A 24,500-nucleotide genomic window follows, 5' to 3' on the forward strand; every position below is an offset into this window, starting at 1 on the left:
CATCAGCATTTAAGACATTTTTTAAACTACTGTATGGGTTATTTGCCTTGTATTGCTTTTGAAGCAGTTACCTTCTGTGGAATTAAGATGCAAACATGGAGGCATCTCCTGGAATAGACTGGGAAGAGCCCCGATCCAGCTGTTTTCCAATTGTGTAATACTGATTTCAAATCAGGTAACATGCAACTTTGGGCTGCAATTGTCGTTTAATGGAGTGAAGCCAATAGCAATTAGGCAACTGAATTGAGAAGCTTTTAAGTGTGAAGCCTTGCTGCTGTTTGATGAGCTTTGGAAAGCAGTAGCTTGAATGGAGAACTGCTGGTTAGAACTGTTGTTATCACTTCCCATGTTCACGAGAAACAGCAGTAATCCAAGGAAGGGAGAAAAGTCTTATTCCTATGTTCCAAGGGAGTAACTTAATGGTAAAAAATTCTAAATTTTTGTAGCATTAGATGGCACTTCTCCACTCAATGAATCAGACTTTTAATGACTGTACAAAGCCTATTTAGCCTCTTACTACTGTCTTAGTTCTGGTTTTTTTATTTGCTGTTTTTCACAAGGAGAGTTTCTTAATGCTTGTAATACTTTGATTATGGACAAATAAAGGCTGTTATTTAGATTATAAAGGTTATGTCAAAGCCTTTTTAATGTTCATTAGTATATAAGGACAAGATGCTGCTTCTAGACATATTTCATGCCATAAATAGTGCCCGTTTCTTTTTCTGCTCCAGATGACTTAGAGACAGGGCTGCTATGGACACATTTTTAGTTAATTCCTTGAATAGAATGTGCTTTTAACTAAGTTCATGGCATCTAGTACTAGAGATGAATGACTAATGTGTCTATTTTTTCATTATAAAAACCTGTTGTAGACAGTCTGAAGTTGTCCTTTGTTGGCATAGCCAGTTAGAGATAAATTAAGACACATTTAAGTAGCACAGGGACATCTGGTAGTACAAAGGGAATGACAAATACTTAAGCCTAGACCAATGGCAATTGAATTAAACTCTCTAATGCATTATTAACCAAATATCCCCTATATAGCTCTTCCAGTATTAAAAAAGTATTCATTTTCTTTAGGTGCCATTTTCATAACAAAATGCTTGACTTTTTGGTATAGCTGTCTTAAATTGATTTCCAGTAAGTTAAATTAACCCATAGATTCTGGCACATTAAGTCAACAAGAGGAATTTAAATTTTTATGTGCAGTTATAAAAGCCATACAAATAAAATTTCTTTTTTACAATGCTTACAGTAATCATTAACAGCTTTACAACTTTTAAGGAATATTCTCGTTTTGTACTTTGAGACAGCAGGTTTAAAATAACTACCAAGTCTAAAGCATCTCTTCCAAATGCAGTTGTTAACAGAGATAGCCTAGCTGAACATCCTAAAAACAATTTGTTGTACATACAGCTGTCCCCCTTTGTGGGATATTACTATAAAACAGCACAGAAGCCAGGAAAGGTACTGAAAGAACATACAAACAGTGAGGTATTGCATTACTAAACTTGCTGTGTGTTTTCAGGTACCTAAAGCTGATCTTTAAGATCTAAACCAGAAAGCAATGTCTTAAGGAACAGCTAAATATCCTCCCTCATGTACCTTATTCATCCTCTGTAGTTAAATCACCCAATAAACACATGTAAATGCAAGAGTTTCTGGTAATTTACACCTTTTTGGCTGATTCACCCTTAAAACAGCTGACAGGCTGCAGTGATTCAGGCTCCTTAAAATTTCATTGTGACACTCTCCTGACAGGACAGATGTAAAACTCCACAAATCAGTGACCAAAACTGGTTGAAAGTTATTTATAGTACTAATTTTTAGGACACACTGCTGCCTAAATCTACAGGTAAGTCTAGCATTCAGTCCTTGTTTGGCTGTTTCTCAATATATCATTCTATAGCCATGTGTGAGCCAAGATTCCCAATTCAAGAGAGACAGGGATCTGATAGAGTCCAAAGGATAGCCACGAGGGTGATTAGGGGACTTGAGCATCTCCCCTGTGAAGAGAGACTGAGAAACCTGGGGCTGTATAGTCTTGAGAAGACTGAGAGGGGATCTGATCAGTGTATATAAATACTTGAGAGGTAGGTGTCAAGTGGATGGGGCCAATCTCTTTGTGGTGGTGAGCAGTAATGAGGAACAATGGATACAAACATGAAGATTTCACCTCAACATGAGGAGAAACGTCTTTACAGTGAGGGTGACAGTGGACTATCCTAGGTGATCTTGCTCTTGGCAGGGGATTGGACTCGATGGTCTCTCGAGATGCCTTCCAATCTCCAACATTGTCATTCTATGATTTTAGACCCTTGTGTAGTATTTATCAGTGCATTGCATCTGTGCTACTACAGTGAGTCGACTAAGTTCTCCTTGCTGTTTTGAATATTTGCACATTACAGATCCTTAGCTACCTCTCAGGTACAAGTGAGTTCTGAAATCTTTATAGGAGAGTGTGATGTTCTTCACAAAGCCTCATTTGTGCTTTCACTCTCATCTTTCTGGTAAGGAACCAGCCTGATACCTGAAAGTGTGGTGCTGCTCTGCTTTAGCCCTGCTTCTCTAGCTCCTTGTGCTTCAAGCATATGCCAGCAGTGGGTGCTGCACTGGGTGAACAACCGTAACAGTTGTTTTCAGAGTCTGAGGAGACCCATCTCTAGAAACACACCAAGTGAAATCTACTTCTCAGGAGTTTTGGCAATATTTCTTACACAATACTTGATAAATTCTACTTTATAGCAAATATTTTACGTGGTGTTGTACAGGTAATAGAACACAAGGTATTTTTTTTTCTAAGCTACTACTGCATAGTCTTAGGAAAAGTGAGAGCAAGTAGGCATTTCAGGTTTCCAGTGCTGGAGAACTGAACATAGCTCACACAGTATCTTTCCAGGATGGGTTTTTTTATCTGTTTCCTCCATATTTGGCCACCCAGTCTGTTCTTCCATGTACTGGCTGAATTGCTGGTGGGCGGGTTAATACAGACATATTTCTTGCTCCTGCATTCAGAGTGGGAGCTGGTAACTGAGCACGAGCAGCTTTGGTTTTCCAGGAATAATCTGAAAGGAACAAACAAGAAATCAGAATTAATTGTGAATCAAAAGGTGCTTCACTCCTTTACAGATAAAAGAATTTGAGATTAAAGATGACTTGTACTGAAGGGTGCTTTGGTCTCTGATATGCTTCTTTTCAGATAAGGTTAATGCTTCCTGTAATTTGCTGGTTTTGCAGAAGTCCCTTGAGAAAACATTGAAATTCAGGGGAAAAACTGATGCTTATGTCTACAACTATCTCCTACTTCAAAACTGCTACAGAATGGAAGCATTCTCTACCTCAAATATTTAAAAACGGACACCTCCTGTTCCTCTTGGGATCTTATGACTTTTATTCCCCTCCTCTATAACTAAGAACTCCTGGTTCTGGTTCTGTTCACATGGTGGTGAATCCTCTTCACCTCCATTTCTTGTTTCTCCATTGATTTTGTAGGGTCTGTTCCGAGTCACCAGGCATGTACCTGCTCTCAGGCACTGGGAGTAGTGCATTACTATATTTCCAGCCTTCCTACTCAGATTTCCCCTTTCTGCATTTCACATGGTTACAGAATCAGAGAAGGTCAATCAGATCAGAAGATGAATATGGATCAGAATATTGACCAGCTGTCTTGGGCCTGCTTCCCTCTAGGGCTTTGTCCCATGATACTTTGGCCAGCAGATCCCTGAAGCGATCAAAGTCTGTATGCCTAAAGTCCAGGGTTGTAAGCTTGGAATACATCCTCCTAGATGTCATCATGGTCATTGGAGCCAAGGCTGTCCCCCAGCCTCATATTGGTCAGCAGCCCTTCCCTGTTAGTGAGAACAAGGTCCAGCATAGCACCTTTTCTCGTTGGTTCTTCCACCATTTGGAGGAGAAAGCTGTCGGCTGTGCATTCCAGGAACATCCTGGATAGCTGGTGCCTTACTGTGTTGTCCCTTCAGCAGATGTCAGGGTGATTGAAATCCCCCATGAGGACCAGGGCCTGTGAACACAAAGTCACTTCTATCTGCTTATGTAGGGCTTCATCTGCTTGGTTCTGCTGGTCAGGTGGCCTGTAGCAGACCCCTACAGTAACATCACCTTCCTCTGTCTTCCCTTTAATCTTAACCCAGCTCTCAACCAGCTCATCATCCTTCCACAGGTGAAGCTCCACCAATTCCAGCTGGTCACTGATGTAGAGGGCAACACCTCCTCCCCTCCTACCCTGCCTGTCCTTCCTCAAGACCTTGTACCCATCTATCCCTACATTCCAGTCATGGGAATCAACCCACTAAGTTTCAGTGATAGCCACTATGTCATGGCTTTCCAGAAGCACAGAGGCCCTTAATTCATCCTGTTTATTGCCCAAACTGTGTGCATTTGCACAGAGACACTTCAGCTGGGCTGGCCCTTTCACCCTCTTAGGCAAATCCCCCTTGATTCCCTTGGGGTGTCTTGGTGCATTGTCTCTGGCTTGCCTCAGGGCAACAAGTTGAGAGCCCTTACTAGTACTCCATCCCTCTGCCTCTGCTGTGCTGCCCCACTCTGTGTCACGGGCAGGCATGACTGTTAATCCCTTCCCCCTTCAAATCTTAATTTAAAGCCCTATCAATGAGCCCTGCCAACTTCTGCCTCAGATTCCTTATCCCCACTGGGACAAGTGCAACCTGTTTGATAGTTGCAGCTCTGGAGCCCTGTATACCAAACTGTGATTGTAAAACTCAAAGCCCTCTTGACAGCACTAGTCCCACAGCCATGAATTGGCCTGTTGGCTCTTCCTATATATTCCCTTGTCCACTGCTGATGTCAGGGGGATGGAGAAGAACACAACCTGAGCTTCTGATCCCTTTACCAGTTGCCCAAAAGCCCTGAAATCTCTTTTAATTGATTTTTGAGCCTCTTGTTGTTACATCATCACTACCCACCTGAAAGACCAGAAGTGGGTAATAATCTGAAGGCCTCACAAGGGTGGGAAGTTTTCCTCTGACCTCCTGACCTGGGCACCAGGGAGACAGCAGATCTCCCTATGGAGTGGGTTTGGTTTACATATTGGTCCTTCCACTCCCCTCAGCTGAGTCTCCTACTACAATGTCTCATTAATTTTTCTTTTGAGGTTCAGTTTTTATGGCCAGCCTGGGGCAAATCAGCCCCAACTGTGCCATTTCCCAAATCCTTTAAAGTCAGTCATTTGGCTTACCCAGACTCTTGTTATACCTTAACATTATTTCCTTGTCATTCCTAAAGCATATTCTACCCCTTCCACTCCTACTTTCATAATTTAGTCTTGGAATCATAGAATCACCAAGGTTGGAAAAGATCACCAAGATCATTGACCCCAACCATTAACAGCACTGCCAGTTCCACCAGTAAACCATGTCCCTCAGCACCACATCTACAAGTTTTTTGTACACTTGCAGGAATGGTGACTCCACTTCCCTGGCCAGCCTGTTCCAGGGCTTGACCACTCTTTCAGTGAAGAAATTTTTCCTGATGTCCAGGCTAAACCTGCCCTGGTGCAAGGTGAGGCAGTTTTCTCTTGTCCTGTCGCCTGTTACTTGGGAGAAGAAATTGACTCCCAGCTTGCTACAACTTCCTCTCAGGGAGCTGTAGCGAGTGAAGAGGTCAGTTTTCCCAGGTCTTGGCATTTTCCTCAGATAAACAGATCTTTTATACTACATTAAAGTATGGCATTAACAGAACAAATGAAGAGTGCAAAAACAATTGAGAGCATAACTTACTTCAGTTTGGATAATACAAAGTGAAGGGTCGCCAAAAATGTTAATGTTGAAGTATTGAGAGATAGGAGATAAACCTTGCCATTTGCTTCATTCTTACCTCTTTTCCCATGCAAGTCTGCAGAGCTTAGGCTAAATAGGATTCTTGTTCTTCTCTGGGACATGGAAGAGTCTCCTAATTGACCTCCATCTGCCAGCCAGCCTTTCTGACTTTTACTATCCATGTTCCATTTCTGATTACAGATTAACAGTGAATTTATTTCTCTCTGAATCATCATATGCAATTCTTTTTAATTTGCATTATTCACAGCAGTGTAGAGATAGTAGCAGATTTTGGTCTTCTGTGAACTTCTTGATTCACACAGTGTAACAAATCAAAACTCTGGCTGTTGTGTTTCAGCAGTGACTTGATAAGATAATGAAGTGCAGCACTAGTGTTCCCTGGTGGGCTTCTGATTAACTCAGACTATGCATGCATCTAAGTGTATGTAATATCCATGTGCCATCTCCTTCCTTCCTTCCTTCCTCACTTCTCTGAAGTCACTTGCAAGTTCCTAAGAACAGGTAACTCAAAAGAGTTTCCCTGGAAACAGAATCACAGAAAACATGTGGTTGGAAGAAACCTCAAAGATCATCCAGTCCAACCTCTGACCCAGCACTGAAAGGTCAACACTAAACCATCTCCCTAAATACCAGGTCCACACACTGCTTAAACACCCCCAGGGATGGTGACTCCACCACTGCCCTGGGCAGACCATTCCAATGTTTGATAACCCTCTCTGTGGGGAAGTATTTCTTAGCATACAGCCTAAACCTCCTCTGGTGCAGCTTGAAACCATTTCCTCTAGTCCTGTTGCTTGCAGGTCAGGTTGGATGTGGTTCTGAGCAACCTGATCTAGATGAAGTTGTTCCTGCTCACTGCAGGGAGGTTGGACTAGACAACCTTGAGAGGTCCCTTCCAACCCAATCCATTCTATGAAGAGAGTAAGTCAGCAAAAGGACATTATTAAGCAGGACCATGTCTGATTGCTTTGCCATAGGGCCTTTAGTTAAAGAATGATGAGTTTAGGGCCTTGTTATTTCCACTGAAGAACTAGAAAGGTGTGCTGTTTGGTTTGGACAAGGGCTCTAAATATCTCTTACAAAACAGTTTCTCCTGTATCTGGAACATATCTGTCCATCTTTGAATCAGAAATATACCAGTAACGAAGGTGCTCAAGGATCACCCATACTGTAGAGGATCCAAGGGGACAGCTACAATCAGAACACGTTTCACATTACAGAACCCTATAATCATTTTGGTTGGAAGACACCTTTAATATTATGAAGTTCCCTCAGCTGCTCCTCAGAAGACTTGTTGTCTAGACCCCTCACCAGCTTGACTGACCTTCTCTGGACCCACTCCAGCACCTCAATGTCCTTTTTGTAGTGAGAGGTCCAAAACTAAACACAGCATTCAAGGTACAGCCTCATCAGTGCTGAATGCAGGAGGACAATCACTTCCCTAGTCCTCCTGGCCACTCTACTGATGATAAAAGGCAGGGTGCTGTTGGCTTTCTTGGCACACACTGGCTCATAGTCACAGAATCACAGGATGTTAGGGGTTGGAAGGGACCTCTGGAAATCATTGAGTCCAACCCCCCTGCCAGAGCAGGACCATAGAATCTAGTGCAGGTCATACAGGAACACATCCAGATGGGTCTTGAAAGTCTGCAGAGAAGGAGACTCCACAACCTCTCTGGGGAACCTGTTCCAGTGCTTCATGACCCTTACAGCAAAGAAGTTCCTCCTCACTTTGAGGTAGAACTTCCTGTGCTGTAGTTTACATCCATCGCCCTTTGCCCTTTTCTTCTTGACACTTAACCCTCTCAGTCTTCTTTAGACTGAAAAGCCTCAGTTCCCTCAGACTTTCCTCATAAGGCAGTGCTCCAGTCCCTTAATCTTCCTTGTAGACCTCTATTGAACTCTCTCAAGTAGATCCCTGTCCCTCTTGAACTGGATATTCAAGAGATACTCAGCCAGCTCTTGATCACCACACTCAGGTCCTTTTCCACCAGACAGCTTTCAAGCCATTCTTCCCCAAGCCTGGAGTACTGCAAGAGGTTATTGTGACCCAAGTGCAGGACAATGATGAATCTAAGTGCTTTTTAATGTGTTTGTTCATGTAACGTACAGCTACATCATTATTGTGTCATAACTATTCAGAACTGGTCAGTTGTGTCCTCCTTCGGCTTTTACTTTCTATAATGCAGCAACACTGAAAGCTTCACTTCACAAAACATGGTATCGGTATTTCATGGGTACCAGAGTGGTGTCATCTCAGTATCCAGACTTACAGAGCCAACACAGTGAGATGAAAACAGTGAAAAACTGCCTCACATGTCCACCACAGAAAGCAGAGGCCAACTAGATAGGGCCAGTAAATGAGAGAGAAAATATTTTCAATTTACTGTGTACACCATATCTGTAATGTTACTTGTGAATTTACTAAGTCACCTGGTGAAGGTCTTCGCCTTTTCTGAAATTGTTGAGGCCACTGTAAGCTTAGAATCGTAGAATCATTTCAGTTGGAAAAGACATTTAAGATCATCACATCATTCAATTGCATGGAGTGATGTTAAAGTGAGTAAAGACCCACGCGAGACAGCCCTAAGCTAGACAAAAGTCAGTCAAGACCATTCCTCCAAATCCACTCAAATAGAGAGCTCTTTTTAAAACTCTAATGTACCTATTTTGCATATGTAGTAGTTGGTGACTCTGTCAATTACTACTAGCTACATAAATCATGGATTTGTATTTGTGTCGAGCCTACACAACTGTTTACTGTAGAGTTCTGGAGTTACATATTTTACAGTTCTGCTTAGTTCTTCACCACTAATGAACAGCTGTATAGCAAATGCTCCAAACCTTACAGAATCAGAGAACTGTTTAAAAAGACCTCTAAGATCACTGAGTCCCACCTCTTGACCCCACACCACCATGACCATTAAACCATGTCATGAAGTGCCATGTTGTAAATGGTTTTGACTCAGGCAGCAGCTGCGTTTGAAGCAGCTGCTCTCACAAACTCCCCCACACCATCCTCCCAGCAAGATGGGAAGAAGGATAGGGAGCAAAACAAAAACAAAAGGTTGAGATAAGGAGACCTTAATGGAATAATATAAAAAGGTACCTTATTTTTTTTGAGCAGGCCAGCAAGCAACAAGGTGAGTGGGAAGAAGGGACCAAAGTCCGTCAGTGGAAGAAGAATGAGAAAGCACCAGAAACAGGAAGCATCACCAGTCACAGTCTGAACTTCAAGTCCCATCCTCTTTGTGCTGGCCAGCCCTGATACAGTGGGCATGATGTCACAATGGTATTGAATGCCCATTAGCTGGTCCAGCTGGCTCTCTTGGTTGGTGTTCCCTCCCAGCCAATACCTGGACACAGCTACACATTTTTTTGAACACCTCCAGAAGCCAGCTGACTGGAGATTGGCAAATATGATGCCCATGTACAAGGAGGGTCAGAAGGAGGGCTCAGGGAACTACAGACATGTCAGTCTGGCTTTGGTGCTGGGTAATGTCATGGAGCAGATCATCTTGAGTGCCATTATGCAGCATGTGCAAGGCAACTGTGTGATCAGGCCTAGCCAGCATGGGTTCATGAAGAGCAGGTCCTGAATAATGAACCTGATCTCCTTCTGTGATAAGGTGACCTGCTTAGTGGATGAGGGGAAAGGCTGTGGATAGTGTTTACCTGGACTCACTGATCTTAGAGGCCTTTTCCATCTGAAACAATGCTATGATTCTATGATGCTTTATTGGTTTGGAAACTGTCTGGATGGCCAGGCCCTAAGAGTGGTGGTAGATGGAGTTAGTCTGGAGTAGAGGAGGCTGAGGGGAGACCTCACTGCTCTTTACAACTATCTGAAAGGAGGTTATAGTGAGGTGGGGGTCAATCTCTTCTCCTTAGTATGAAGTGATAGAATGAGAGGAAATAGGCTCAAATTGTGCCATGGAAGGTTTAGATTGGGAGTTAAATCCAGTTGCTGGCCAGTTACTAGTAGTGTTCCTAGGGCTCAGTGTTGGGGCTAGTTCTCTTTAAGATCTTTAGCAATGATCTGGATAAGGGAATTGAATGCACCTTCACTGAGTTTGCAGATTACACTAAATTGAGTGGGAGTGTTGGTCTGCTTGAAAGTAGGAAGGCTCTGCAAAGGGATCTGGGCAGGCTGGATTGATGAGCCAAGGTCAGTTGTATGAGGTTTAATAACGCCAAGTGCCAGGTGCTGCACTTGGGTCACAACTCCACACAATGCTACAGGCTTAGGGCCAAGTGGCTGGAAAGCTGCCTGACAGAAAAGGATCTGGGCGTGTTAGTGGACAGCTGTCTGAACATGATCCAGCAGTGTGCTCAGGTGGCCAAGAAGGCCAACATCACCCTGGCCTGTATCACGAATAATGTAGCCAGCAGGAGTAGGGAATGGATTGGGCCCCTGTACTAGGCACTAATAAGGCTACACCTCAAATACTGGGTTCAGTTTTGGGCCCCTCACTACAGGAGAGACATTGAGTTGCTGGAACATGTCTGGAGATTACCAAAGGTTTCCACCTTTGTCTAACAAATAACAGCAATAGCTTCTCTAGCTCTCAGGACTGCCCCTAGACACCTACATTCAATTTGTTGGTGTTAAGAACAATTTATGCCCAGATATCCTACTGAGGGAAACCTTACTAAGGGTTAATAAATCTTTTAGGAAACATGAGAAATGAACAAGTCTCTTTGCTCCTGATAGATATGGTAAAAGGACGTTCCTTACCTGATACACCAAGAGGAGCTAGCTGTATCCTCTGTCCTGCTGATCCAGCTTCTTTTTTGTGAAAGGAAGGGATATATGCTCCTGATGGGTTGTAAGCAGCACCACTCACAAAGCCAGGATTTCCTGTTGAACGCAGAGCTTTAGTATTTTCACTTCCTTTCAGAAAAAACTTGCTACCTTTTTATAGGCATTTCAAAATACAGTTGCAACACCACAAGAGTACCAAGTATGAGTGTTTTTTAAAAACTCCCTAGTGCTTGTTTACTGAAAACCACAAAGGTATTAATTCTTTGCTTGGTATATTAGTTGGACTCACCCTAGCACTTAACAAACTTGCTAAGTTGCAGTTCCAGTACAGCTGATCAGCAATTCAGCAGAAATAAAGACAACAGAGTAGTATGAACATTTCATTAGCACTTTCAGTAAACTTAAGATCACATAGAAAGGTTTACACCAATTTTTAGAGTAAAGTAGGATCTTACCTTTTGCTTACAGCTACTTGCTTTACTAGAAACTGGTTTAAGCCCTGCAGTATTTGAAAAGTAGTTCTCAAGAGTACTCGTGCTCAACATGTTTGACCTAAACCTACCGAAAACAATGAACCCAAAACTTCTCTTGTGGGAAGTGGTGCACCACTTGAAGTTGCCTTGTCTGGTTCCACAATTAAAGGCCTGCTTTAAATGTCAGACCCTCTTTCTTTAATTCTGGTTGTAATTCTGTGGTGCCTAGTTTTGGTCCAGATCTTTCTTTAAAGCAGCAATACCTTGGGAATGTTGACATGACCATCCTCATGTGGAAACTGAGAAACATTGTGCATTGACACACAAAATTAGTACTGAAATTACTTAGACTCCCTGATCCAAGAAAATTTCTTACCTTTTCCGTATCTTTCATCACTTAGGACAGTGTTAAAACTGTGCTGGCAAAATGTCCAGAGAGGAATGCTTCTCTCTAGTAGTGTGGTTCTGTATTCAGTAGTATTAAATGTGTGAACTACATGGACCTACACAGTGGTTTTAATCTGATCTTTATGAAGTGTGAGCATTTTTATCACATTAACCTTCAGCATGGTTTCAGCAGTAGTTGCAGTAAAACAGTAGCCGATTTTACAGTTTGTCTCCTAAATCTCTGGCCTCAAAGATTTCCTCTTCAAACAACACTCCCAACTCCTCTGTGATGATTTCAGAGCTCAGAGCAGTGAATTTATAAGCTGAAAAACTGGTCATCCACAAACCCAAAATTGTCTCCTCAACTAATTACAGCTGTGTTGGGTCATTCCATACCTCCCTGTTCAGAAGCACTAACAAAGAGCATTCAGCTAACTCAGTTTTGCCAGTCTCCCCAGACTGTCACTTCTATCAGTGCTGCACACAGTTGAGTCTCCATGTGGCTTCCCTGTGCCCAGTTGCTGCCAGTCTCCAACACAGTAAAGAATGACTCAAGAGTCCTGTTGAAAAATACAACTTTAATAAAGTATTCCAACAAAATTTAACATTCTTGTAGCCTGTGAGTTGTTCTTCCTTTTCAGGAATTTGCCTGAAAACCAAAACAAGACAGTTTTAGTGGCTTATTCACCTGCCTGTGAACATATACACAGACATACACTTACTCCCCTAGTTTCTAATTATTTCACTGGGAGTGGTTCATAGTTCTGACAGCTCAGAGGCATTTCTTAAAATTCTGAAGTCTGAATTAGGTAGCATTACGTAGGGTGGTTTAGCAGTTTAAAGAATCTCATAATATAATTAAATTTTGCCACTAATTACAGCTTTGTAGAGAGTATACAGGAATTGAGAGAAGGCAAAAAAATTCCTTTATGTATGTAGGTCTTTGCCTCTAGAAACATACTAGAAACAGGTTACCCAGGGAGGTAGTTGAGGCCCCATCCCTGTAGATATTCAAGGTGAGGCTTGACAGGGCTCTGGTCAACCTGATCTAGTTGAGGATGCACCTGCTTACTGCAGGGGGGGGTTGAATTACATGATGTTTGGAGGTTCCTTCCAAGCCAAAGCATTCTATGATTCTATGAAAATCAAGAACATGAGAGGCCTCAATGAATATAGCTTCAAAAAGACTACTGTCTGACACTTATCTGCAGCTCAGCAAAGATGAATTCCTTTCAAAAATTGGTGAAGAATTTTGTGGTTCTTACCTGTCATGTCCAGTACCCTTTACGAACCCTCCTGCAGGAAATGGAAGAGTGCAGCCAGGAGGAATGGTCTGAGTGAAACAGGTCTGGATGGCTGATCTTTTCTTGGATGAGAACATAGGAAGGAGGAGAAAAATAGTTCAATATAAAATAACATAATAATTACAAATAAACAAATATCATATTGAAAAGCAGTTCCTTACCTCAGACCATTGCTGTACACAAGAATGTGTTCTTGCTATAGAAGCAGTCATCCATCAGGCATCCAAGAGGTCTTGGTGGCAGGTTTATATGCAAGTGCTCATAAACATGATGTCAGCAAGTGCAAGCCTGGCCTAGGCCATACACCATACCTCTAAAAACACATTCCTGACACTTCATGAAGGATAAAGACATTGAATAGTTTAAGCTGTGTTTAAAAAGCCCTCTAAATAGCTGCAGTAAGACTTATCACAGGGGCAGGTCACACCAGACAAGGCAGAAATGGTGGGAGAGCAGTTTTTATAGCAGCTTTACAATCCTTGTTTAGACAAGCTAAGATGCCTGGAAAATTGAGTTTCCACCCTCATATGCTAAGGTAAATCCACTAAAATCTATGCAAACATAGTACTGTAAAATCAGAATGCAGTCAGTGGCACAAGTTTCAAGTGCTGTTAGGAACATGCAGTCCTTCAGGAGAGATGCTGCTGCTTTAGGACTGCTGCTTCACCATGAACCAGCAACAGTGCAGTGACATGTTGTGAATTATAATTAGAGTAACAAAATATTCTCTGTCTTTTGAAGCACAAAAAGCGCCAAGAGTCCAGAAGAAGTCACAATGAAGACAGGAAGGTTTGCAAAACCAGATTACAACTATGGATGAAGTACATGATCATCTGGAATCTTCATTATAAGTGCAATTTTTACAACATTTAAAACATAATTGTGCAAAGAACCAGGCTATAATTGCTGTAAATTACCTTTTGGATCCTCAAATTTTTCATTCAACCTTTCTCTGCATGATAGCTTTTCAATAGGTATAATTAAGTTCTCATCTGTAGGCAAGGAGAATGAAAGGAAGAGAAAAAGTTGGAAAGACAGAACTTTAGAAAAAGTTTATGAAGCGTCTGGGTAGGTGATGTAAAAGAAATGAGGGAAAACAAAGCAATCGAGAAAAAAAATATAACCTGCTGTAGGTGAACCTGCCTTAGCAAGGGGATTAGACTAGATGATCTCCAGAGGTTCCTTCCAGCCTCCACCACTCTGTGATTCTGTGACTTCTATAACTAAAATGTCTCATTCTTATTTTATCAGGTAGGAAATGTTACTCTGACTAGTTACTTCACAAGGTCCTTTCCTTGACCAACAATGCAATTGCATTCCAGTCACACAAATACCTAAGTAACAAGTTTAAGCACTCGGGCATATCTGCAAAGCTGACTGATCACCACCTTGCAGTTCTTCATAAATAAAGCATTTGTAACTGTTTGCTCTTATTTCACCTTAGCACAGTATTGTGCATGAAGGAAAAAGAAAAGCAAATGAACTAAACATGGTTATTTGAACAGTCAACAGCACAGTGTCATCTTTCAATCCTGTCACTATGAGTGAGGAAAACATACATCATTTGTGTGTGTGGTATTTCCATGATCTGTGCTCCACCCATCCTGGTTTCATTGTGTCTCTCCCCTTGGAAACAGCTCATTGCCTTTCTGTGTCTAATTGCCTTGCAAGACTATTTTATGACTACAGTAATTAATTCTGAGAAACCCAGATACTATTATTTCAGAAAACAAAAAGTTGCATATGGTGAATGCTTAAACAAGTCTGCTCTAGTCCATCACAATTCTGGTAGGTGATATTATTTTCCCACTTCCTAAAATCTTTCGCAAGATGTCAGATAAGCAACATAGAGCTCAGCTGACTTTTAGAGGGAAAAATCAGGTTTGCTGCCCCTGCAGAATGGCTACTAAAGCCCTGTTAAGCAGGAGAATAGCTTCTGCGTGTAAACAAAGCTTCTGAAATTCTTTTGGTACAAGACTAAGTGGTTTATTGCCATTAAAGTATTTAGAAGTGACTCACGTTAGCTGGACAATGGCTGCAAAGTCGTTAACAAGGCAGCCTCCTGTAAACAGGGTCGTGGGACACTGCACTTCATGTACAGGGCATGATGGTCAGAAGAGATTTTGGTGTGGAGTCTGATGCATTCCTCAGTGAAATCTTCAATAAACCACTTAACTAGTCTTAGTCTTCACTCCATAAATTGCTGGTTCTTCACAAAGTATAGTGAAAGGCACCTGACTCCCAACTTCCTTGCTGAAGATAAGGGGACTTTTCATAGAATCATAGAATTGTTTTGATTGAAAGAGATCTCCAAGATCATGAAGTCCAACTGTTAACCCAACACTGCCAGGTCACCACTAAACCATGTCCCTCAGCCACATATCTACATTTCTTTTAAGGACTCCACCACTTCCCTGGGCAGCCTGTTTCAGGGCTTTACAGCTGTTGCTGTGAGAAAATTTCTCCTAATACCCAACCTAAACCTCTCCTGGTGCAATCTGTGGCCACTTCTGCTCATCCTTTTGCTTGTTACCTGTGAGAAGACTGACCCCCACCCTACTCCAATCTCCTTTTTGGCAGTTGTAGAGTGTAAGAAGGTCTCCCCTTTTCTCCAGGCTAAACAGTCTCAGTTCCTTCAGCTGCTTCTCATGCACGAAGTATTTAGGACAAGGCTAGTGGATTGTTAAAAGACCTGTTTAGAATATTGGCCAGTACTTTTATTACACATTATACAACAAACTTGTTTTCATATGTGAGACTGCTGTTGGAGAGTGTGCCATGGCACAGTGACCAGGCAGTAAAGAGGTCACACTATTTGCTTAAATTAGCACAACAGAGGATTATGGACACAGTTTATCTTGACAGAATGTTATAACAGGGCCTGGTCTAAACTTGCTTTATACTCTGAAAGCCATACACGTAGTTTACATACAAAGAAGTTGTTACTTTAAGTCTGTGATACAAAAGGATCAAAAAAAAAAAAAAAAAAGAGTCAAGAATCTCATCCTGCAACAGAAGTTAAACCAGATGGTCTTAACTAAATTAATTGAAGTAGGATAAGATATAATGTGACATTTTTAATGACACTTTTACCTGTAGTATTTCTGTTCAAATTCACTCCTCCTCCAGTATGTGCCTGCGGTTTAGAAAACAACTGGTTGTTCCAGGTTCCATGGGATCCTTCTCTGACTGCTGCTAAAGAGACACTCTTTGGGTTTACACCTAAAAATACAAATTACGGAAAATGTTATAAATTTTCAAATGTAATTTAGCCAAAACAACACTGAACTACTTGTGGTATGATGTGAACACCATTCATGTAGAAGAAGAATGCCTACTGATTCTCCTGTTGTGACAGGACAGGAGGTGATGTTTTTAAACTAAAAAAGTGGAGATTTAGACTAGATCTAAGGAAGGAATTTTTCACACTGAGGGTGGTTAAACACTGGTACAAGTTGCCCAGAGAAGCAGTAGATGCCCCATCCCTGCAACTATTTCAGGTCAGGTTAGACAGGGAAAACACTGGCACAAGTTGATCAGTAGATGCCCTATCCCTGGAACCACTCCAGGTCAAGTTAAATGGGGCTGTGAGCAACCTGATCTAGTTGAAGATCATAGAATCATAGAATCAAGAAGGCTGGAAGAGACCTCAAAGATCATCGAGTCCAACCTGTCACCCTACACCTCATGCCTATCTAAACCATGGCACCAAGTGCCACGTCCAATCCCCTCTTGAACACCTCCAGGGATGGTGACTCCACCACCTCCCTGGGCAGCACATTCCAATGGCCAACCACTCTCTCTGTGAAGAACTTTCTCCTCACCTCCAGCCTAAACCTCCCCTGGCGCAGCTTGAGACTGTGTCCTCTTGTTCTGCTGCTGGTTGCCTGGGAGAAGAGACCAAACCCCACCTGGCTACAACCTCCCTTCAGGTAGTTGTAGACAGCAATGAGGTCTCCCCTGAGCCTTCTCTTCTCCAGGCTAAACACCCCCAGCTCCCTCAGCCTCTCCTCATAGGGCTTGTGCTCAAGGCCTCTCCCCAGTCTCGTTGCCCTTCTCTGGACATGCTCCAGCAATTCAACATCTTTCCTAAACTGAGGGGCCCAGAACTGGACACAGTACTCAAGGTGTGGCCTAACCAGTGCTGTGTACAGGGGTACAATGACCTCCCTGCTCCTGCTGGCCACACTATGCCTGATGCAGGCCAGGATGCCATTGGCTCTCTTGGCCACCTGGGCACACTGCTGGCTCATGTTCAGCTGCTGTCAACCAGTACCCCCAGGTCCCTTTCCACCTGGCTGCTCTCCAGCCACTCTGACCCCAGCCTGTAGCTCTGCATGGGGTTGTTGTGGCCAAAGTGGAGCACCTGGCACTTGGATTTGTTGAATGCCATCCTGTTGGACTCTGCCCATCTGTCCAGCCTGTCAAGGTCCCTCTGCAGAGCCCTTCTACCTTCTAACAGATCAACACCTGCTCCCAGCTTGGTGTCATCTGCAAATTTACTGATGATGGACTCAATCCCCTCATCCAGATCATCAATAAAGATATTGAACAGGATGGGGCCCAGCACTGATCCCTGGGGGACACCACTAGTGACAGGCTGCCAGCTGGATGTGGCACCATTCACCACCACTCTCTGGGCTCTGCCCTCCAGCCAGTTCCTAACCCAGCACAGAGTGCTGCTGTCCAAGCCACAAGCTGCCAGCTTGGCCAGGAGTTTGCTGTGGGGGACGGTGTCAAAGGCCTTGCTGAAGTCCAGGTAGACTACATCCACAGCCTTTCCTACGTCCACCAGGCAATCACCTGATCATAGAAGGAGATCAGGATGGTGAGGCAGGACCTGCCCTTCCTAAATCCATGTTGGCTGGGCCTGATTCCTTGGCCATCCTTCAGGTGTGCAGTGATTGCCCCCAAGACAATCTGCTCCATGAAGATGTCCCTGCTCACTGCAGGATGTTGGACTAGATGAACTTCTAGGTCCCTTCTAACCCAAACCATTCTAATATTGTACTAAACTACAAAAACTAGAGACACTGATTTAAGAACAAATATCTCTATCCTTTCAAGTGAAATTGTAAAAGCCTTTTTAGTACTGTTACTTGCTTTCTATAAAACCATCATCTCATTATTGATATATTTGACAGTCAGATATTTTTGACTGTCAAACAATCAGTACACATGAAAAATACCTGTCCAAAACTAGGGTTCTGAAGGCTGAAAATAAACTAGTTCTTCAAGGGATAAGTTAAAAAGTAGGACAAAGAGGTTCTTGCTACTTCAGCGTGTCACAAGCATTAGAAGAGTTAATGGGATTACACAGCATGAAAGCAGCTCCCAGATCTAATGGTAACAGAACTAAAGTTAACATGGATAAATTACAGATAGGCTTGTTGGAGTGCTCTCTTAAATGCTGAAATGAATTATTTTTTTACATCTATGCTCTTCTCATTGAAAACTCTACTAAAATATGAGAAACATTACAAACATGCTTAAAAGAAGATAAGAAACACAAATGAACTTTCCATTTGTGTTACCTTTAGATAGGGAAGCTCTTATTTTTGTTTTTCTTTTTGTCATTTGGACTTAAAGTGTTAAGTCTCTAGGCTTCCTATTTAACATTCAAGATGTGATTTCATATTCACAGTCATCACTTGCATACGAAATTCCTGAGAAATTATGGTGATATTGTAACAAAACAACTTGCCTGACAATCATGAATTCCTCTGTGAGCCACCTAAATTATGTGGATTACAGTAGATGTTGTGATGCACTTGACTGTATGTGGGCAAACGTGGTAGTAAAGAACAGATACTAAGTGAGACATCTAGGAAATAACCTGATTATAAAATATATTACCTGGGGAAGACTGAGAGGGGAATCTTCTCAATGCTTATCAATATCTAAAGGGCAGGAGGCAAGAGGATGGGGCTAGACTCTTCAGTGGTGCCCAGTGACAGGACAAGGGACAACACACACAAACTGGAACACAGGAAGTTCCTCATGAACCTCAGGGAAAACTTCTTTCCTGGTGTATTGGTTTTTGCTGGCTGGCCTCACTAGGAGGGACAAGGGACTGTGGGGGGCCACTCCCCCAGCCCTGCAGCAGCACAGTGGAAGCCAGGACTGGTGCTGCACTGGACAGCAGACTGTCAATGAGTTACTCAATACCACGCTGTCATGGCTCACTGCAATACCAAAGGGCTGGCTGGGGACAAAAGGGATTTATGGGATTTGGAGTTTGTCCTATAGCTTGCAAAGCTTCCTATTCTGAGCTTTTTGTTGCTTTTTCTCTGCTTCTGGCTGGGGTGCTTCCCTTTTGTCCCTTGTTCAATCGAGCATGCAGTTTGTGTTTTGTCCATTCCACCACCTGCTACAAACACTGGTGTTTTTCTTTGTAATATTTATTATTATTCTTTTCAGCAATTTTTTCCCCTCCCTTATCTCAACTGCTCTTTATTCTTGTCTGATCCAAAAGAGGAGGGAGAGGGCGGGGGGTTGCAGCAGTGGTTCAGTGGTGAAATTCTCACCTGCAACATGGGAGACCTAAGTTTGATCTGCAGTCTGAGGAGTTGTAAGCAGACTGTTAAGAGTTCAGCTGCCTGGTGAGTTAAAACCAGGACACTTGTGAGGGCACTGGAGAACTGGAACAGGCTGCCCAGAAAGGTTGTGGGGTCTTCCTCCTCTAAAGAGTTTCCAAACCCACCTGTACACGATCCTGTGCAGCCTGCTCCAGGTGACACTGCTTAATCAGAGGCATTCGATTAGATGATCTCCAGAGGTCCCTTCCAAGCCTCACCATTCTGTGATTCAGATTTCCAACTGAAGGAAACATTTTCTTTTCTCCTCCTCCCCATTCTTATTTCTAGCAATTACATGATTTCATCTTATGTTCCTGATGAAATCACCCAGATTTAGACTAAGCTATCTAATTATTTTGACTGCCTTGGGAAGTGAGGATGTGAATTCCTACCAGTGTGAGTGGCTGGTATTCCTCAACACTTCCTACCAAGAAGGTTAACACTTTAAGTTCAACCCCCACCCCAAACCTCCACACATTAGGAAACTGAAAACTATGTTTTTAATATATTTATATCTATACATATATATGGGTAGTTTCTTTAGTCCTCTGATACACTTGCTTATGGGTCAATCAGGATATATTCCTAGGAATCCAAGAAGTGCTGGGTTCATATCACTGAGAATTTTATACATTACTGGTCCTAAGAGGACCTGTGAACTTCTATGGTGTAGAAGCAATGTTGAGCTTCCTTCCACATTTACACAGTCAGGAATTTCTGCATCAATTATGATGAGATATGTTCTGGGAAAGTCCAAAACTTGAAAATGTAGCCTGGTAACAAAAAGCAAAATTTTCCAGTGTGAAATCTGAAGCTGAAATATCCAGTACATAGACTGTTCACAGCTTGTATTTTCCATATGTATTGGGTTTTACCTTACCAGGTAGGTATCTTGATTGTCTTAGATAGTACTGTTTTGCTGATGTATTTGATCTTCCAGAATCATTTCTCATCAGAACCTTATTTTCCCCTCCTGGCTGAATACAGCATGAAGCTTTTGGTTCTGGCAAACTGAAAAGTGAAAATGTTCAACATATTGTGACAAACAACTTCAGCTCAGAATAACCACAAGCTGACCCTAACCTGAAGAGTACAGTGATCTTCTCTTACCCTATTTTCTTCGGTAGAATTTATTCCCACATAAGCTAACAGCCAAAACTCCTACCTCGAGAGAGTTTGCCCTGGGGGTCTGAAGGAAAAAAAGTGTATCCAACACTATGGAATAAAAGCAAATCTGATTCAGTTTGGGCATTACTGGTGCTGTATCAACACCACACCCAAAGCTGGTCTGCTCATACTGTTATTTACATTCTGGCAGGATTTTGGTGACCTAAATTTTAGCACATTTGTCTTAGGCAATCTATAATGGACACTGTTTACTTAAGAGAGACTTACCTAAATGGAAATTCCTTGTTTTTCTTTTCTTTCAACAGTGCAATGCTAGGCTTCTTTGAACATGACATTCCAAATTCAGGGTCATCCCAGTCATCCCAGCTGTCCATAGCCTTTACCATAGTCTGACCCCATCGTCTTCTGCAGCTTTTAGGACATACTGCACCATTCTGAGGGCCACTAGCTGCTTGTTTCTATTTAAACAGGAAAAACAAAAGCTTCAATCCAATTCTAAAATCTTGTATTTTGTACCTAATTCACTTCCTCACTACTACTTGAGGGAATTTTTCTTATTGTGTTGTGCCCATTTTGGTCATAATCTCAGAATCATTTAAAGCACAAAACTAAATGTCAGCAGATATTTTGAGTGTAGATCTACCAGACTGTCATCCTTCAATTGCTCAAATCTGCTTCAAATAGTGAAGTTATCATTCTGCCTGCAGACCCAGTTCAGTGCTCAGCTTCTACTACTGGTATCTTGCTGAATTTATACTCTCAGTGGTGGTAGATGAGCTCAAAAAGTAGGGCATCATGGTGCAGAATATTCATGGAAGTCATGCTGTGGCCCTGAAGTAAATACCACAAATAAAAGAAGTTTCTCAGGCCTTTCCTTAACACCCTCTTTCAAATAAATTATTAGATTTGAAAACTGTCCTTTCAACTGACTGCAGTTTGTTTTCCAGTATTTTCTGAATACTTTTTTTTTTTAAACAGACTTTACATTATAGTTCAAAGAGGATAGGTGGAAAGCAAAATGAAGATTACAACCCCAAAATTAATATTCACCTTCTACAAATCTCTGTTAAATTCACACAAGCTTAGGAACTGGACGAACTTTCTCAGGTATCTTTTTGCAAGTGAAGTTCTCCCTTTCCACTTTGTATACTAACAATATTTTTGTGAATTGCTAGTCCCTAATTATCTGTATTTCCTCTAATATAAAAAGTATGTCAATCTTCAAGGGATTGCCTGGTTGAACATAGTTAAGAAATTTTAATATAACCTCCCAGTATTTATTGAAGACAACTTACTGGTGATGAGTTTTTAACAATAGTTGGAAAAAAGGGTTGTGGCTGTGGCTGCTGCTGCTTTGGTACTTGCTGGTTAGCTGTATTCTGAGGCAGCTGAATTTGCTGAAGAGGCTGGTGGTTAACCTTTGACGGAGGCTGTGGCTGTGTTTTGTCTGGTCCATCAGGTGAAGACAGAGGTTCTGGCTTGGATATAGGTTCCAGTTTAGGTAAAGCTGGCTTTGGTTCTGTTGGCTGAACTGGTTTAATAGGAGTCTGCTTCTCCAGATACTGTGGAGGAGGTCCTAAAACTTGACCAACTTGAAAATAAGGGTACTTCAAAGCCTGGAGAAGAAGATATAACACACAAATTAAACTTTGAAAAGTTGACTTTGGAAACCTCATAAAGAATATAAGCAGGTTTCTGAATCATTTAAGCAAGTTCTACAGCACAGATGCAAGGTGGACACATAATGAGATCATAAAGGTCTTGGTAGTATTAACAGTTGGATTCAATGATCTCATAGATATATAGAATTGATTTGGTTGGGAAAGACCTCCAAGCTCGAGTCCAACTGTCAACCAAACACCACCACAGCCATTCAACCATGTCTTGAAAAGCCATGGCTACATGTGTTTTGAACATCTCCCTGGGCAACCTATTCCAATGCCTGACCACTCTTTCATTAAAGAAATTATTCCTAATATCCAATCTAAGCCTTTCCTGATGCAATTACAGGCCATTTCCTCTTGTTCTATTACTCGATGCTGATCCCCACCTCAGTCCAATCTCTTTTCAGGGAGTTATAGAAAGCAATGAAGTCTCCCCTCAGCCTCCTCTTCTCCAGACAAAACAATTCCAGTTCCCTCAGCTGCTGCTTCTAAAACTTGGGTTCAAGGCCCTTCACCAGCTTTGTTTCCCTTCTCTGGACATGTTCCAGCAACTCAATTGCTTTCCTGTAGTGAGGGACCCAAAACTGAACACAGTATTTGAGGTGCAGCCTCACCAGTGCCAACTACAGGGGCCTGATCTCTGCCCTACTCCTGCTGGCCATGCTATTCCTGATACAGGCCAGGATGCTGTTGGCCTTCTTGGCTGTCTGGGCACACAGCTGGCTCATGTTCAGCTGGCCATCCACCAGCACCCCAGATCCTTTTCCACTGGACTACTTTCCAGCCACTCTTCCCCAAGCCTGTAGTATTGCTTGGGGTTGTTGTGACCCAAGTGGAGCACCTGGCACTTGGCCTTGTTAAACCTCATACAACTGACCTTGGCTCATTGATCCAGCCTGTCCAGAACCCTCTGCAGAGCCTTCCAACACTCAAGGAGGCCAACACTCCCACCCAGTTTAGCGTCATCTGCAAAGTTACCGAGGGTGCACTCAATTCCCTCATCTAGATCTCTGATAAAGATACTAAACAGGAGTGGCCCCAATACTGAGGCTGGGAGAACACCACTAGTGACCAGCTGCCAGCTGGTATGCCTGAGGTATCGTGGGCCCACCAACCTAGAAATAATTCACTTTTACATTGCCAGTCCAGATCCAGCTAAGCCACTTCAATCTTAGCAGCCTGATCTACCTGCTGGTTGTTTTGATGTTCTCCAGTGGCTTGACTCTTGGGTTTATGGGTGTCTGCAAAACGTACTTTGATCACCAAGTTCTCTGCCTGAGCAGCAGTATCTTGCCACAATTCAGCTGCCCAGATGGGTTTACCTCTGCACTGCCAGTTGTTTTCCTTCCATTGTGCCAGTTTGCGATCACTTCTAAGACTGCCTATTGTGTTCAGTGCTGGGTTCCTCCTTACAAGGAGGACATTGAAGTGCTGTAATGTGTCTGCTGTATGGTGCAGCAGGTCACTAACCATCTCCTCTTGGACTATGGGGGCTTCATTCTGCTCCCCATCCCTATCTTTCAGCCCAGGGGACTGGGTATCCAACGAACAACTGGTCTTGCTAATAAACACTGAGGCAAAGAAGGTCCTTGACCACTATGTTCCCCCTTGAATCCAACAAAGGACAGAGATTCTGCTTAGTTCTCATTTTGTTTCTAATGTATTTGTAAAAGCATTTCCTGTTCTTTTTAACAGCTGAAGCCAGATTAATTTCCATTTGGGCTTTGTCCCTTCTAGTTTTCTTCCTGCATAGCCTCATGACAATCTTTTAGTCCTCCTGAGCGTCCTGCTGCCCTTTCTTCCAATGATCATAGGCTCATTCTCTCCCTAAGCTGCAACCAAATCTCTCTATTCATCCAGGCCAGCCTTCTTCCCTGCCAGCTTGGCCTGTTCCTGTGACTTTAAGACTTCCTTCTTGAACAGTGTTCAGCCTTCATGGACTCCTTGGCCCTTCAAGACTACCTTGCAAGAGGCTCTGTCCACCATTCTCCAAAACGGGTCAAAGCCTTCCTGCCAGAAGCCCCAGGCAGCAGTTCTGCTGACTCCCCTCTTCTCCAACAACTGAGAACTCTGCCATTTCATGATTGCTATGCCCAAGATGGTCCCCAGCTGTTGCATCACCCACAAGTCCTTCTCTGTTCACAAACAGCAGTTCCAGCAGGGCACCTTTCCTAATTGGCTCCATCACCAGCTGTGTCAGGAAGTTATCCTCCACAAACTCTAGAACCTCCTGGACTGCTCTATCTCTGCTGTGTTGTATTTCCAGCAGACATCAAGGAAGCTGAAATGATTACAAGATTTCTGCCAGATGTCTAAAGAATGTTTTATCTGTTGGACAGTCTATAGCAGACTCCCACCAGGCTATCTGTCTTGTTGGCCTTCCCC

General features: G+C 42.7%; 1 protein-coding gene across 2 annotated transcripts in view; it reads right to left on the reverse strand.

Annotated features, from left to right (window-relative positions):
- Positions 1-2,910: 2,910 nt before the first annotated feature.
- MAK (male germ cell associated kinase) overlaps positions 2,911-24,500 on the reverse strand; it is a 33,121-nt gene continuing 11,531 nt past the window's right edge. Inside the window, exons 8-14 of one of the 2 annotated variants that reach the window (XM_054381653.1) lie at positions 21,747-22,067; positions 20,719-20,885; positions 20,204-20,334; positions 15,839-15,967; positions 13,663-13,737; positions 10,546-10,677; positions 2,911-3,065 (exon numbers count right to left, since the gene is read on the reverse strand). In XM_054381653.1, coding sequence (XP_054237628.1) covers positions 2,911-3,065; positions 10,546-10,677; positions 13,663-13,737; positions 15,839-15,967; positions 20,204-20,334; positions 20,719-20,885; positions 21,747-22,067 — 1,110 coding nt within the window. The remainder of the gene's footprint in view (positions 3,066-10,545; positions 10,678-13,662; positions 13,738-15,838; positions 15,968-20,203; positions 20,335-20,718; positions 20,886-21,746; positions 22,068-24,500) is intronic. The other variant, XM_054381654.1, reaches the window with a different exon arrangement.

This window comes from Indicator indicator, chromosome 6 (assembly GCF_027791375.1).
Source record: "Indicator indicator isolate 239-I01 chromosome 6, UM_Iind_1.1, whole genome shotgun sequence".
Lineage (NCBI taxonomy): Eukaryota > Metazoa > Chordata > Aves > Piciformes > Indicatoridae > Indicator > Indicator indicator.